The following is an 18,280-nucleotide window of genomic DNA, read 5'->3' on the forward strand; positions in this document are numbered from 1 at the left end:
TTTTTTCTTTGTGATTATGATTTTGTGTGGTTCTTTTGAAATTTGAATGATTAGAACGACCACCAAGAAAATAATAATTATTTATTCCTTTGCCACAGTCATGACTCGACCACGACCTCGACTTCGACCACGATTATTATTAAAATTTACAACATTCACTTTAGGGAATGGTGTCGTTCCGGATGGTCGAGATTCATGATTTTTTATCAATAACTTGTTATTTTGTTCGGTCATGAGAAGACATGAAATTAGTTAAGAATATTGTTTAAAACATTTCTCTCAATATTGCTGCTACAGGAGCATATTCGAGACATGAAATGTAGAAAATGTCTTCTCTAATATATCAACATCAGTAATTTTCTCTCCACATAACAACAATTTTGAACTGATTTTAAAAAATGCGGAGTGGTAATCACTCATTGATCTGAAATATTGTAGCCTCAAGTGCATCCACTCATACGAGCTTTAGGAAGAATAAATGTTTTCTTTTTTTATCTCATACCTCTCTTTCAATTTTTCCACAAGATATGGGGATCTTTTATGGTAAAATACTCCATTTTCAATCTCTCATAGAGATGATGACGAAGGAACACCATAGCTTTTGCTTTGTCCTGATTGGATGTCGTATTTTCTTTTTTAATAGTCTCTCCAAGATTCATAGCATCCAAGTGGATTTCGACATCAAATACCTATGATAAATAATTAATATCAATAATATCAAGGGTGACAAATTCTAATTTTGTGAGATTTTTCATGGTAGCACTATCATAAAAATATTGCATTTATATTAGAAATTTCATAGATATTATATATGCAAAATAACATTAAATTTATTAATTATAACAAAGAGGAAAAAACACATACTTTTATAACCTACCTTTAGCGGGAAAAACGACAAAAGCTCGTGTTGATAACTTGTTGTAAATTTGAGGAGAAAAACAAGGCACAACAGAAATACGAATATCAAGAAAATATAATATATAAATAAAATAAAATAAAATAACTAAATAACTAAATTTAGAATAAATAAGGAAAATTATAGAAAATAGAAAATTCCTCAAAAAAATCTCCACTTTCTCCAAAATTCTTGAAATTTCAACAATAAATATATATGTATCTATGAAATCCACAAATACCACTTATTTATAAAGAATTTTGGCAAGTAGGAATTGACACACTTGAACACTATGCATAGGTGGTTGAATGATACATGGCCAACATATGTGGTAATGAAAAGATGACACTTGGTATTGGACACTAATGGGCATCTATTATTATTATTATAATATTTATAATATAACATAAAATGTGTTCCATTTTTTAAAATTCCCCTTTTTTATACTTTTTGTTGCTTTTTCTGTTTTTCGAAAATCTTAAAATTTTAATTGATTTACTCATTTTCTTAACCTTTTTCAATTAACTAATATGTAATATCGGCTACTTTCTTATATGAGTTCTTTTTCTCTTCTTCTTTAGATTAATTTGTCCACTCTATAATGTAAATATATATATATACATATATATATATATATATAAACATATATATATATATATATAAACCACCATTTTAAACAAATGTGTTAGATAAGAAAATTATAGTCAACATTAACAATGTCATAGTTGTTTGGAAAGATTTAACAAAATTGTATGGATCAAATACTAACATTAGAAACTAACCTATTATAAACATATGACTAATGTACTAAACATCAATGCCGAAAGAATTATATTAAAAATATTTAAACTAATAAATAATCATTTCACTCGTTTTTTAACAACAAAATAAGTCTTAGGAAAATAAAATTTCTACCTATAAATTTATCAGTTTGTATCCATTTTTGTAAATAAAAAAAATCAATTTCATCAGATCATCAAAGTAGAGAAAAATTAGAGAATCGAATAGGAAGTATACAATTTTTCATTCGCTCGTCTTCCTCTATTTATAAAGAATTATGTGATAATTTATCTTACTATTTGGCCAGATTTTTTTAAAAGAATAATTTTAGCAAAAATTACCTTTTTAGTCTAATGGTTCGCAAAAACGATTTGAAATTAGATTTCTATTTCTGGAAAAAAAAATCCTATTTTTAAAGTAAATTTTCCATAATTTATGGTAAAACATCACTTTTTCCCTAAACTTATCACGTTGTATCAATCTGAATCCTATACTTTTATTTTGACCAATTTTGACAATTATTTTGAATAAATTGATTTTGACTTAAACGTAGAGGATTATGATTAAGTTACATGTTTGTCTTTGAAGGTTCAAGATCAACTCCTTTTCCTCCCTTAGTTTAAGAACTTAGTGATAAGTGGTAGAGAGTACTTAGATGTTAAGTATAGTCCAACCATAAAAACAAATCATAAAAGACTTTTAAACAATGGAGCTAAATGGGTAAGGACATGGAGGAGGAGAAACATCTACATTCCCTCCAAGCATTAACATAACCTTCTCCATGGTTGGTCTTTTGGATGGGTCTTCTTGAATGCACCAAATTGCTACCTTTACAAATCTTTCCACTCTAACAAAGTCATCTATGGCTTCCATGTCTCCCTCAATTAAAACATCTAACCTTCCTTGTTCATAGCAATCATAAGCCCAATCTGTCAAAACCTCTCTCTCTCCTCCAACTTCCATCTCCACATTCCTTCTACAACATATGATCTCTAGCAACAGCACTCCATAACTGTACACATCGACCTTGGCGTTTATCGGCGAAGATCTGAACCAATCTGGAGCCACATATCCTTTTGTCCCTCTTATCCCAGTTTCAGTTCTACTTTGATCCATCTTCAACAACTTTGCCAACCCAAAATCAGAGATCTTGGCGTTGTAATCATCGTCAAGAAGTATGTTTTGAGGCTTTATATCGCAATGAATGATCTGTGTGTAGCATTCTTCGTGTAGATACAAGATCCCTCTTGCAATTTCATAGGCTATTTGAGTTCTGAGCTTCCAGCTTGGTTTTAGATCACCATTGAAGAGTAAAGTAGACAATGAGCCATTGCTCATGAATTGGTAAACAAGCATTCGGTTGTTTCCCTCGTAGCAATATCCGAGCAGACGAACCAGATTTTTGTGGTGTGTTTGGCCAATCACATTCACTTCAGTTCTGAACTCTTTCTCTCTTTCTGCTTCAAACATTCTGTCCAATTTCTTGACAGCAATAGCACCTGCCTCTATTGTCCCTTTGTAAACAATCCCACAAGATCCCCTTCCTAATTCTTCCTTGAAACCATTTGTTGCTTTGTAAATATCCATATATGCAAACTGGATTAAGTTACATTCTGAAGAGAAATTCTTTGTGCAAGTTTCATATAATATCTCTCTTTTCAAGACAAAGATTCCTAGATATTTGAAACCCAATAATATGAAGATAATAAGAACAGAGCTACCAAAGAGTGCAGACATGACAATAATTATTGTGGTTTGTTTCTTTTGTGTTCTATCAGCATCTGGAAAACTCCCATGAGAGACATTTTTTCTTATTTTAAGGAAAGAAACAGATGTAATACTTGCATCTTGTCTTCCATTCGAGAGTGGTAGCCTTTTCTTCCAACAATCAAGACCTCCAAACACCGCTAACGCACAAAAGCAATCTTCCAAGCAAGAACTTTTGCAATCTTGTTCATTCGAAGTGCGAAAACGCTCATAATCATACATTGGCCAATTAGTGTTTTGAAGATCCACCATTTCATACAGATTCTGATTGAAGTTATCAACACCTTCTTCTTCTTCTTCTTCTTCACAACCCTGTGCAATATGTGGTTTGCAATTACCAAATTCATCGTTCGGGTCGATGAAAGAATACCCTTGTGCACAATTACAACTCGGCCTTCCATTGGATTTCAATGAACAAATACTATTGAATCCACAAATTCCAGAACCAAGTCTTTCAATTGGATTCACATTAGAAAGACAGATATTATCAGGTATTCTAAACAAATCTTTCCAGCTTCCATTAGCAACTCCACTAGTACTCTTGGGATAAGAACTTACAGTCAAAACTCCATCAAAATTCATGATGGCTTTGTAATAATAAGCCTCTACAGGATTACCAACACTGAACTGTGTAATGTTAACTTGTTCTCCATTTCTTTTCAGCACATACAAAAATCCATGTTCATCAAAAATCACTTCACTACCAGAATTCTGTTTACTAGCAGGATCATAAGTATTGCTAATATAATATGCATCATAAGGATAACCAGAGGGCAAATGTATGGTGTTTAAAACAGCATTTCCATCTCCAAGCAAACGGAACTGAAATTTTCCAAGTGAGAAATTACCAAGCGATTTACGAGAGGAAAGAACGCCTCCTACCTCTAATGTCTGCGTAGGAAGTAACGTGTTCGTTGGATATTTGAAGCTCTCCCAAATAGATCCATTGATTGCATCCACAAGCATGAAATTGCCTGTATCATTCATAGTGGCGAATGCAATAGAGGACGTAATAGGTTCCGATTTCCAAATTTCTCCACCGTTAGGGTTTCGAAGAACCAATCCGGTTGATGCAGTGAGCTCAATCTTCGATCCTTTCGGTGCAAAAACAGGATCGTTGTCGTCTGATTTTGCAAACCAAACGATGTTGTTTTCAGGTACTTTGTAAAACCAAATTGCGAGAAGAAAAAGATGATGATCATCATCAATGTTGTGGAATCCAAATGCGAAATCGTTTGAAGGAGAACACCATGGTTGAACGGAAGAGTTACCGGCGATTAGAGAGCTACCGGTCGGAATTCGAGTTCCGTTGGTTTGAGCTGACACAACGACGGAACTTAGTAACAGAAGAAGAGGAATGCTTAGTGAAGCCATGGAAGATTTTCAGTTACTTTGATTTTGAATGAACAAATGAAGAAGAAGATGAAGAAGGATTGGAGATGAACAGAATAATGGACTGAAGTTGTTGCCTTATTTAAAAATTGGTTTTTGAAAATGACTTTTTAGTTTGAAATTTCCCACAAAAATGAAACTTTTGACCCCTTCTCCCACAAAGTCACAAGTCTTTTTTCCCTTTTCAATGTTTATTTATGGCTTCATTATTAAAAAATAATAAAAATAAAAATAAAATAAAAATAAAATAAAAATGTTTACGCATAGAAATAGCAAAATATACATATATATATATATAGACAGACAGACACTAATAACGTCTATTAGTGATAGACTTCCATGAATTTCTATCATTAATAGACACCGATAGACTTCTATCGACCTCCATTAATCTCTACCAAAGAATACTAAAATTTTATTTTTTTGGTGTAAATAGTTTTTTTTTTTTTGAAAATCTCCCAAAATAAAAACCCTCGAAGTTTGTACTTTGCGTCAAAACTTTCCATAAAATTTCAAAAAGTTTCAAAAATACTTTAAAAATTGGAAAAAGAAAAATTAAAATACGCTTGTTGTTAGTATATAAACAAAAACGATTAATATCTATATCAAACTTCTAAACTTTCAATAGTTGCATTAATATTTTTTTAGAAAGTTACTGGAGTAGTCTCAAACTTTTTTATTGAAAGTTTAAGAATATTTTTTAAATAAGGAATTAACGGTTTCTGTCTGTTTCATATACTTTTATATATATATATATAGTTTAAAGGTATATTATTAAAACTTTTGAGAGTTCAAGTATTAATGATTTCCATCCAAAATTAACAATAAAGGATATTTTTTAACTAATTTTTAAAGTTTAAAAGTATTATTGAAAGTTTTGAAAGTTCAGTGGTGTTTTTGATACAAAGTACAAAAGTTTAAAGGTAATTTTTTTAATTTAACATTTATTTATGTATATATATATTACTATGTATGAGGTGGGGGTTGTGAATCTCTAACCTCGAGTTGATATTATGAATTTTGTGTTATTTGAGGTATGTTTATGTTAACACAAAAGATAAGGTTTTAAATATAGAAGATAATATATTTGAGTTAAGGTATAAGTTTAAACTATGAATTTTGGAGTTCATATATATTTGGTCCCTAAATTTTGAAAAGTAGGGCTTTTAAACTTCAAATTTGTGTTTAATATGTCTTTGAAAAATCTATAACTTATAATATTGATCTGTAAAGGTTATGAACTATGAGAATCGTCTAATAAATTCTTAAATGTTTCATTTTATATTTAATAAGTCTTTAAATTTTTAATTTTTATTTCTTTTTAAATTCGCTAATCTACCCGACAAAAAATTGAAATTGACAATTTCAAGACATAAAATTCAAATATTATGCTCACATTAATGATGTTTTGGTAACTTTTTATTATATTCATTCTAAAATGCATATATCACAAATGAGTGGATAGTCTTATTTTAATTCTTAAGTTTATAAAATGTTGATTTCAATCTTCAACTTCCATATTTATTTTATTTTGATCTATAAATTAAAAAAGTCAAGTGCTTAAAATTTATCAAAACTACACCATTTTGATGTCATTTTTCCTCTTCTTTATCTTCCTCTTTATCTTTCTTTATCTTTCTTTATTTTTATTTTACAGTTTGAATTCAAAGATTTGGTATATTGACTTTTAATCAGTCCTTGATGTAGTAATTTGACATTTTAACTGTTCTTTTTCTTATTATATTTTTAAAAAACGTGTTTCTAACATTTTTTTTCTTCCATTTGAAGGGTCAAATCGAAGTTAATGGAAAGGGCAAACTGACTCCGTCAACTTTTGGCCACGTGTATTTTTATTATTGTTTAATAACTTGTTAAACTAAGTTAGACTTTTTCACAATTTTTTTTTTTTATCCAGAACAAACTAGAGGAAAAAATTAATCAACAAATTCACCTAAAAAAGACATATCACTGGAGTACATATTTGATATATCAAATGAGAAAGAATTAACCCGTAATAGACCTAACCCCGACAGGCCCTCATGAGCCAACCAATGTGTTGTACGATTATGAGATCTTTGTATATTAATAAAAGCCACCAACCGAAAGAAAGGAAGGATGCCCTGAATATCTACAACCTAATTAGCCACTTCCAGATATGGATCCAAAATGCAATTAAGCATATAAATGGTGATAGAGAGTCAGAAAGGACTACAATATCATTAAACTCCATTTTAAGAGCTAATCTGAGCCTTCGTAAATAGCTCTTGCTTCAGCACCCAACACACTTGAAAATAACGCATGATTCCCACTTAGAGTGACCAAAATAGCTCCCTACGTCATACCAATAATACCACCAAACCCAATTGAATTCGAATTAGAGGAGCAAGCAACATCAACATGAGGTATATGTACTGACCTATTACCAAAGTTTTCCGATGGAGTGACAATGGATTTAAAACTATTATTGTCAAAGTGTTTAGTTTCAACACAAGTCAAATAGTCTAAAATTCAATCACATGATGATGAAATGAAGGAATCAGTTTTGAGAGAATAGATTTATTCCTGCCACCCCAAATCGCCCAAGCCATGATACATGCTTTAGCCAACCTATCATCATTAAGACTCCTGGTGCATGCTTCAACAAAATATCAAAACAACACAAATATTTTGAGTTGCATAACCAATCTCCTAAAAAAAGAGCATGGCTAACCGTTTCTTCCTTCATTCTACATATCAGACACCATTGAATTAAGTCCAACTTTCATTCACGTAAAACAACTCCAGTAGGTAAGTATTCATAGAAAGATTGATGATCCAAGCTAGAGCCTTTATCAGACGTTCGTCCAGGAAGAGCACACTTATAACCACTTTTTATGGTATACTCCCCCCTCTTGTCAAAGTGTCAAATCCGATGATCATCCTATCATTAAGACTAATGAGAATTCCCATAATTTCATCTACATCCACTAGCAAAAAGTACGCATTTAAATTTTCCAAATCCCAAGTACCGGATAAATTAAGATAATCAGCAACAACGCTTCTATCACCTTTAACATCTAGAGTAAGCAGTCTTGGAGGTTGGACGGGATCCAAATATCTCCAAAGACCAAAGTTGATTTACTATTGCCAATAGACTTTCTAATGTTGAGTTTTATGTCTTAAAAACTCGCAGTTTGTAAAATAATAAACATCTTCTATAATCAATATATTTGTTATTGATTTCATAAATGTTACGAAAGTTTAAGTCCAATAAACTAAGACCCATGACTATTATATGAATACTTCAACTTTATGTGGAGACATAAGAGTGGATCAGGTTCAGGTTCGAGTAAATAGTCAAAATGATTTATGGTACATGAATAAGGTTGGGTACCTTATTCTGGGAACACCATTAGATGCGGCCTACTTTGTAATTATTACAAAGAGTTGTAAAATGCTACATACGATGTGATCCTAATTCGTACTGAGGAGTGGGGGTGTCCTATGCAATGGGTTTGCATAAGATCAGGATCAAGAAATAAGTCACTTTTACTTTATAACGCCGTTTACTATTTAAGACTGACTATTTCACCTAGATGACCCAGGTAACTCGAACTCCTGTTTATTCGGGATTGCCCTTAGATTTTCATAGTTGAGGGTTGGCTCAACAGTGCCGGCTTAATAAGACTCCCATTTCAGGGGTAAGACCGGATAGATAGTTGGGGACATAGGGTGCAAGACGGAGTTCACGCCTACCCGATTTAGGGATAGGAGAAAGGTTATTCTCTCAAGTACTGAATCCAGATCTTGAACAAGGGGTCTCACCCTCTCACTGGGCTAAGAGAGTTTGGTTTAGTGATTGGATCACAAACCAGTTGTTCATTAAAGGATCAGTAGGGACTTGAGGAATAAGATGTAATCTCATGAGTAAAACAAATATTTGACCCAGTCGTTATTACAAATAACCTGTGAAGGGTCGACTTGTTGATTATGGTTAAATCATGTGGGCATAATATATCTACAGTGAGGGGGTGCAATTATGGGCTTTAGTGGAGTGGCCTATTAGTTAACGAATGGAGATTAATTTGGTCTAATGAGTTTAGCCAATTAATCTCGGATCGTTGGAGCCATGATATGTAGGTCCGCGAGATCCCCTACTAGCTCGTAACGGACTAGCTCTAGAATAGCGTGATAAGTTAATTTGAATCATTCAAATTAGAATTAAGAGAATTAGTAATTATATGAGATACAATTACATGTTTAATTTGAGATTGAATGGAATAGAAGAATTTATATATTTAAATATGATTTAAATATATAAAGATGGATATGTGTTAAAATTAATTTAATATTTGATATTAAATTAATTAAGTTTTATTTAATAATTAATTTATGAAATTAATTAAAATTTTCAATTTTAAAATCAAAATAATAAAATCTAATTTTTATTTTTGAAATAAAATGGAAAAAGAGAAAACAAAATACACAAATAGAAAAATTGGTTTTTCCATTATCCATCTTTGAAGTAGCTCACACATAATGCATCTTCTTGGCCTTGTCTTCTCCAAGCATGAGCTGCAACTCATGCAAGCCTCTCCTTTGCATGTTGATCTGCAATATAATGAAGAGACTAGAGTAAAAATCAGTGATGGAATCTATAGAGAATTTTAGAGAAAATTCGGGTTGAAGAAAGAGTTCTTCAATAAGATTACTGCAGTGAGCATTTCTCCTTCATCCCTTAATTCAAGCTTGTTTTGAGTCCCACAACTCAATCTAGAGCACCAAGAGAATAGTGGGGGAAGATCTTGAGGTGGTCTACAACAAGAGCTGGAGAAGATAGCAGCTGGAGAAGGAGCTTTGAAGAAGTTCTACAAGAGATATGTCTTGAAACTAACTTGTTTACAGTAAGAGCATGCTTAAGATTTTGCCAAAATTTGTGAATTTGAATGCTTAGATGATTCTTGTGCTTCTGCTATTACTGATACAATCCTAAAATTGGTATCAGAGCATCAAATAAGCATTCAATTCGGTTTAATTTTGGTTTAGTGGGTGTTTTATATGAGAAATATGAAACTGATGTACTGATATGGTTTTCTGAGTTTTGGCATTCTAATTCTCTTTAATTTCTCATTTAAATTTGTAATTGGCTCTTGTTTGATGAGCTTTTATCTGTTAGCAAGAGTCTGTAATTTATTTGGAGTCATTAGAGTTGAAATTAAGGTGTAATTAAAGAAACAAGTGAAGGAGGCCGAGCTGTTGTTCCAATTTTTTAGCTTCTGCTCAAATTCATTGTTGAGGTTTCAGTTGCTAAGCGATCGTCTAGTTCCAGATGCTACACGATGTGAAGAAATGTGAAACCCGGATTTTCATTTTTCCTACTTAAGAAGGTGGAAGTTAAATCCTATGTTGAAATGAAGGAAATTTCTAAGTGTTGAATAGATTTTCCTTGAGTAGTTTTGAGTTAAGCTTTAATTGATGAAATATTGGCTAAGTGTAAGGTCAAAAGAACCCATGCGTGAAGTATTAGAGGACATTAACGCATAAGTTGAGAAGGAAACCATGCGTTTGTAAGGTTGGACACATGATTGGCCGAAGTATTGGCAAGAGGCATTGCCAAGAGTAACCATGCGTTGGAAGCCAAGGTGAAAGTGACTAAGTGTTGGACTATGCGTTGATGTAGTGCCATGCGTTGGCCATAAAGTTTTGAGAGGTTACTTGGACATGGAGAGAGATTGAAGTAGGGCCAAGAATAACCCATGCGGCAATCACTGCTTTTGAATGTTAGATCAACGCATGAGGTGCGACGGCTGCAATGGATGCATTGGATGTGATGGATAGAGGCATGCGGCGATGGAGGCAGGCGTGATGGATGCGTTGGACGCGACAGTATGTGGCCGATGGTTTGCAGCCAAAGGGTTGCGTTGGTAGCATGCGACGATGGATGGCATACGGTGCAAGGGCATGCAATGAGGCGAGGGCATGTGATGACGCGGTGCGAGGCATGCGTCGATGGACGCGGCAGTGCTATGCGATGGTAAGTAGCAATGGATGCGATGGAAATGATGGATGCGGTAGTGCTACACTATGTGTTGGTGATGTGTTATATGTTGGTGATGTACTATGCGTTGGTGATGTGCTATGTGTTGGTGATGTACTATGTGCTGGACATGTGCTATGCGTTGAACATCCAAGGGTTTGTGGGCGCATAGGACAAGCTAGTAGTATGCGTTGAAGGAGTGTTGGTCATTATCCTAGTTGAGCACATAGAGCAAAGGTAAGCCATGCATATGCAGCCAAAGATGAGCTTATGAGCATCTAGAATTTGTGACTAAGTTGCGTCGATTAGATGCACAAGGTAAGAGTGAATGGACGCATGCGTTGGTTGATGGCGTCCGGACATAAGTAGGTTGCGACAATTGGATGGGCGCATTTGTGGTGAACGCATATGAAGGATGAACGCAAATGGAGGATGGACGCATTAAAGGATGTCATCCAGACATATGGCTTGTTGGGAAGAAATCTAGTGCCTTAAGCAAATGAGGTGGATGCATAAAAATCCATGCAAATTTGAGGGTTATGCGTTGGTAAAAAGGGAGCAAGACACCTTGACTTGTGCTGATGCAAGATTGCGTTGATAGTGTAAGGAAAAGACACTTGGACATGCGGCCAAGTAGAAGGTGTTGGCCTTAGAGAAATCTTGGACACCTATAAATAGGGCCAAGTACTTCAAAAGAGAACTCAAAATCTCTTCAAAGGACACAACGAAGAGTGTATTAGGTAGAGACTATGCGTTGGTAGCAAGACCATGCGTTGGTCAAGAGGTTCCAAAAGAAGAGATGTTGTCGGACAGAAAGGACAGGAAGTAACATCAACTTGGGAAAAGAAGTTCTCCTAGAATACTCGTGCGTTTGTGAGAGTCTAGTTTTTAGGGTAGGGATTTTGGAGAAGAAGCTCTAAGGATTAAGGCTGGAGAATGAGGAAAAGACAAAGGGGTCAAGCGGTCGGGTAAGCTGCGCCAGTCTTGATGTTTTGATGATTCCGGCTAAACCACGAGAATGTATGAGCTAAGATTTTATGGTAAGCTTCCTGAGACATTTTAGAACATGTTTGCAGAAGGAAGTATCTTAAAATAAGATCTAGAACTATGAGTAATCTAAGCTTATATTTGAATCTGGAATTTAAGGTTCAAAAGGGAAACCAAGGAAACCTAAGGAACTTCGGAAAGGAAAGTTCCTAACCAATCAAGGTGAGTGGTTATTGTGTTGTTGAATTTTTTCATTGGTATCAGAGTTATTTCTGTAAGAGTTATTAGGCAGTAAGTGTTAGCAAAAGGGTTGATATGCAGTCACATCCTTTCTCAGGCTCAGAGGGTAATCTGGGGTGGGGTGTGACAAGAAAAGCTAGACGATTGTATAGCAAAGGGCGCTGGTCATTGTGATGATGAACGCTAGACGATCATGTACCTGCGGGAGCTAAACGATGCATTCAATTTGCTATACGATGGCATTAAGTGATCATTTAGCTTTGGCGTAGGAACTAAACGATACGTTGAATTTACTATACGATGGTATTACACGATCGTTTAGCAACGATGTGCGCTAAGCGATGCGATGAACTGCTACGCGATAGTGCTGAGCGATCGATTAGATACGAAGCTAAGCGATCGTGTAGATGAAATGCTAAGCGACGCGATGATGTTCTATACGATGGAGCTAAGCGATCGTTTAGCTAAGGCAGATACCAAACGATGGCATGAAGCATTAGACAATGGTGTTAAACGATCGTTTAGTTCTATACGATAGAACTAAGCGATAGTTATGCGATAACTAAGCGATGGAGTTGAGCGATCGTGTAGTTTTATACGATAGAACTAAGCGATCGTTTAGCTTCGGTAGACACTAAGCAATCGTCTAGTTTTATGCGATAAAGCTAAACGATCGTTTAATTGAGGCAAACACTAAGCGATCGTGTAGCCCTTTTATAACACAAGGCGATGGAGCTACACGATAGCTTTCAGCGCTACACGATTGACCTTTGCAAGACTTTGAGGTTGGACCGAGAGTAGCTGGTTCGACCGGTTTTCTCAAGGTCCAATCCGGTTAAGCCTCAAAGTGTTTTTGGTTGGTCTAGTTCAGACTTTGATGGCCCGATTCAGACTCATCCAGTCAATAAATATCTTTCTTTCAATAAATATCCACTCAGCCGATTGTACCACATTTGTCCTGATTGTTTCAATCCATATACTGATCTCTGTAAATTTATTGAATACAATTTCCAGCAATTTGATGTATATGTTTCAGGTATCTTAAATCCTTCTGGGATTCTCATATAAATATCATTATCAATAGATCCATATAAATATGTTGTGACTACATCCATAAGATGCATATTCAGACTTTTATACATAGTCAAGCCAATTAAATATCTTAATGTAATTGCATCCACTACCGGAGAATACGTCTCCTCAAAATTAATAACAGGTCTTTGTGAAAAATCTTGTGCAACTAGTCTTGCTTTACATCTTATGACCTCATTATTTTCATTTCTTTTCCTCACAAATACTCATTTGTATCCCACAGGTTTAACACCTTCTGATGTTCGGACTATAGGTCCAAAAATCTGACGTTTTAAAAGTGAGTTTAATTCTACCTCAATTGCTTCTTCCCACTAAAACCAATCTTTTCTATGTCGACATTTTTCAATAGATTTTGGTTTAGGATCCTTATTTTCAGATATAATATCAAAAGCAATATTATACGCAAACATGTTGTCAATAATTACATTAGTTCGATTCCATCTTTTTTTTGTCATGACGTAGTTTATTGAAATCTCATTATTATCTTTAGGTATTTCACCTTCCTCACTAGTCATGTCGAGGATTTTTTTATGGGTATTTACATCCTCAACCAAATCTTGTTCACTATTAATTATTTTTCGTTTTCGATGATTTTTATCTTTGGAACCCACTGGTCTACCACGCTTTTGGTGTGTTCCAAACTCATTAGTGACAACTTCATGTTGTGTTGGGATATCAATTTTTTATGTAACATTTGCAGCTGGTATATGTGACTTAGTTACTTTCTTTGCATCTATAAATGCATCTAGTAATTGATTTGCTATATTTTTCAAATTATTTTCTGACTTCAAGTTGACATTGATATGTATGGGGATCTAAATGAGACAATAACGATACATTCCATGTAATTCCTTTTTCCAACTTCTTAATTCCTCCCCTTAATGTTGGAAAATTTGTCTCATTAAAATGACAATCAGCAAATCGTGCAGTAAATACATCACCCGTCAGAGGCTCAAGATATTTAATAATTGATGGGAAATCATATCCAACATATATTCCTAACCTACTTTGAGGACCCATCTTAGTGCGTTGTGGTGGAGCAATTGGAACATATACTGCACATCAAAAAATTCTCAGATGGGAAACATTTGGCTCATGACCATAGGCTAATTGTAATGGTGAGTACTTATGATAAGCTACTAACCTAATGTGTACAAGTGATGTTGCATGTAAAATAGCATGTCTCATATAGATGAAGAAAGCTTAGTTCTCATAAGTAATAGTCTTGCAATTAATTGCAAATGTTTTATAAATGATTTTGTTAAACCATTTTTTGTATGAACATGAGCTACAGGATGTTCAACACTTATCCTAATTGACATACAATTATTATCAAAAGCTTGTAATGTAAATTTACTAGCATTATCAAGACGAATGATCTCAATTGTATAATTAGAAAATTGTGCTCTTAACTTAATTATTTGAGCAAGTAATCTTACAAATGCAAGATTCTGACTTCATAATAAGCACACGTGTGACCATCTGCTGAATGCATCTATTAATACCATAAAATATCCAAATGGTCCACTTGGTAGGTTAATGGGTCCACATATATCACCATGAATTCGTTCTAAAAATGCAGGTGATTCAGTCCCTACTTTAGCTGGTGATAGTCTAATTATCAATTTTCCTTGAGAGCAAGCATCGATAATTCATTAGATTGAAGAATCTTTTGATTCTTCAATGGGTATCAATTTGAATTTTCAATAATTCTCCTTATCATTATAGATTCTAGATGACCCAATCGGTCATGCCAAATTGTAAATATGTCTGGATTCATGAACTTCAGGTTCATTGTTGCATGTGTTTCAAAGTATATGAGTATAATACAATCCAGAAGATAAAGCAGGCAACTCTTCCAATATACGTTTTTCATTTGAGATAGTGGATATGATATGTAGATATTCCACATTATTCTTACTATCAGCCTCAATATGATAACCATTGTAACGTTTATCTTTAAAACTTAGAAGATTTCTCTTTGATTGACTAGAGAACAATGCATTGTCAATTGTAAATTTTGTTCCTCTAGGCAAAATAATATTTTCTTTTCCAAAACCTTCGATCAAGTTTGCAGAACCTGATATTATATTTACTTTTTCTTTCAACATTGTCAATTTGGAAATGTATGTTTTATTTGTAAGTATTGTATGTGTAGTTGTACTATCTGCCAGACATAGATCTTCTTTGCTCATTTTTTAGTCACCCAACATATGAAAATGATCCATGTTTCTTCATTAAAAGAATATAATTACAATAAGAAAAACAACACTTAAAATATATAAAAGTTACTAAAAAAAACATGAAGATAGATAAAAGAAAACAACAACATTAAGTCTAGATATTCTCAAAGTCAAAAGAAATACTTGATGTGCCACCAACTGTGTCAATCTTCTCTTCAGGAGATTTAAAGAAGTCTGCCAGATCCAAATTTGTCATATGGAATGGGTTAAATATGTCATTATCTTAGTATGCAAAATTTGCTTCCACATTTTTCTCTTATTCCTTCAGGGAGACTTGATAGAGGTCAACTAAGTGTTTTGACATACAACAAGTACGTGACCAATGTCCAGTCATTCCGCATCGGAAGCATTTATTTTCAACACTCTTTGAACTTTTATCTTGTGGAACTTTTCCTTTGTGATCATCATTTTGTGTGGTTCTTTTGAAATTTAAATGATTAGAATGACCACCACGAAAATAATAATTATTTCTTTCTCTGCCATGATCACGACCTCGACCGCGACCACAACCTCAACCACAGTTATTATTAAAATTCACAACATTCACTTCAAGGAATGGTGTTGTTCCGATTGGTCGAGATTCATGATTTTTCATCAATAACTCGTATTTTATTTGGCCACGAGAAGACATGAAATTAATTCAGAATACTGTTTAAAACCTTTCTCTCGATATTGTTGCTACAAGAGCATATTTGAGACATGAAATGTAGAAAATGTCTTCTCTAACTTATCAGCATCAGTAATTTTCTCTTCGTATAACAACAATTTTAAACTGATTTTAAATAATGCGCAGTTGTAATCACTAACTGATTTGAAGTCTTGTAGCCTCAAGTGCATCCACTTATAACGAGCTTTAGGAAGAATAACTATTTTTTTTTAATTATCATACTCTCTTTCATAAATTTTCACAAGATATAGGGATCTTTTATTGTAAGATACTTCATTTTCAATCCCTTGTGGATATGATGACGAAGGAAAATCATAGGTTTTGCTTTGTCCTAACTGGATGTCATATTTTCTTCTTTAATAGTCTCCCCAAGATTCATAGCATTTAGGTGGATTTTGGCATCAAGAACCCATGATAAATGATTATTGTCGTTAATATCAAGGGCGAAAAATTCTAATTTTGTGAGATTTGTCATGGCAGCATTATCATAAAATATTGTACTTATGTTAAAAATTTAATAGATATTGAATATGCAAAATAACATTAAATTTATTAATTATAACAAAGAGAAAAAAACCGACATACCTTTAGGACCTACCTTTAGCGGGAAAAACGACAGGAACTCGTGCCGATAACTTATTATGAAATTGAGAAGCACAACAAGAATATGGATATGAAAAATATAATATAATAATATTTTTATATAATAATAATAAATAAATAAAAACTAAAATTATAAAATAAAGTAACTAAAAACATAAAATAACCAAAATCATGAAATTGAATAATATGAAAATTAGTGTAGGTAGAATTTTCACCAATGTATATGTGATTTTAAGATCCACTAAATGTCACTATTTATAGGTAAAGTGGCAAGTAGGATCTAGATTTACATGGACATTGAGCATATATAACTATAAGGCATATGGACAACATGAATGGTGACACGTGACATTTGGGACACTAAACAATGAACACCTATTTTCTATTATAATATTAATAATAATAATAATGTTTTCTGATGAAGCCAAAATTTTGAAGTGACGGTGAACGATAGAAATAGAAATTCACACATCCACTCATAAGCAATAAGTTTTATTATTTTTTTTATAAAATATGTTTTAATTATGCTTATATATTTTCAAATTGTTTCATTTGGCCTCTCATTGTTGTAAATCGCTATCAATTATTCTAATTAGTTTTTTCACTATAAAACAAAGATTATATGAAATTTGGTGATAAGGTTGTCGTAATGAAAGAGTCTTTAGTTTGGACGATAGAGTAAAATATGCAGAAAGGGCTTTTAACATATATAGCCTTAAAATTGGACTATTTTACACGATTGTCCAAATATCCAAATTTTTTTCACAAATGAATGATAGACTAAGTTTTTTTCACATAGGTTGCAAGACATTTACGTTTCAACCCTTAAAACCATTTAAACATTTAAAAAAAAATAAGGAAAATCATAAAAGGAAAAGAGAGTATTGATAATGAAAAGGGAATGAGGAAAAATCCATCCCTTCCATGATTTGTAAGACATCTACTTTTTCTATGGCTATTTTTGTTTTATATGTGATGTGGTATATACTAATTACTACGTGTGTGTATGCATGCATGTATACATACACGTGTGTGAAAATATAACATATATGTCTATTACGCATTTATACTATGACATGAATTAATATATTTCCATTACATATATGTTGTAATATATACCATAAATTAGATAATAATGATATTGTCTTAATATATATATATATATAAATAAATATAAACTACGGTATATGCTAACTTTCATGCATATATTATTTCTACTTTTGAAATATTTGATCTATATGGATTATTTACGTAAATGTTTTATATGAAAAATACTTAGAATATCTTTATACATCCTACCAAATTGTTCAATCATAATGTCACATAAAAAATTATTCCTACTTTGAAACAATTTAATTCATTGATTATGCATCTGACGAAAGTAGGATACATAAAATATTTTTTTATCTCACAGCTTAAAAAAGAAAATAAAAAGACTTGGAGTTCATATCCCCTAACCGCTATTGTATAAAGGAAAAAAAAAACCAAGATCTTTTATGGGGATAGCAAAAAACAAAAGAAATCTTCAATTTTCATTACTACTTGTTGCTGCTGTACATCGAATTTCAATTTTTATAACTTGTTCAATGTTGATATAA

At 33.0% G+C, this 18,280-nt stretch overlaps 1 protein-coding gene across 1 annotated transcript; it reads right to left on the reverse strand.

Moving 5' to 3' along the window:
- Positions 1–2,243: 2,243 nt before the first annotated feature.
- On the reverse strand, positions 2,244–4,930 carry LOC120071602 (G-type lectin S-receptor-like serine/threonine-protein kinase LECRK3). Its single transcript, XM_039023947.1, has one exon. The coding sequence runs from the start codon at positions 4,814–4,816 to the stop codon at positions 2,375–2,377; it is 2,442 nt and encodes an 813-aa protein (XP_038879875.1). The 5' UTR covers positions 4,817–4,930; the 3' UTR covers positions 2,244–2,374.
- Positions 4,931–18,280: the final 13,350 nt, after the last annotated feature.

This window comes from Benincasa hispida, chromosome 2 (genome assembly GCF_009727055.1).
Source record: "Benincasa hispida cultivar B227 chromosome 2, ASM972705v1, whole genome shotgun sequence".
NCBI lineage: Eukaryota > Viridiplantae > Streptophyta > Magnoliopsida > Cucurbitales > Cucurbitaceae > Benincasa > Benincasa hispida.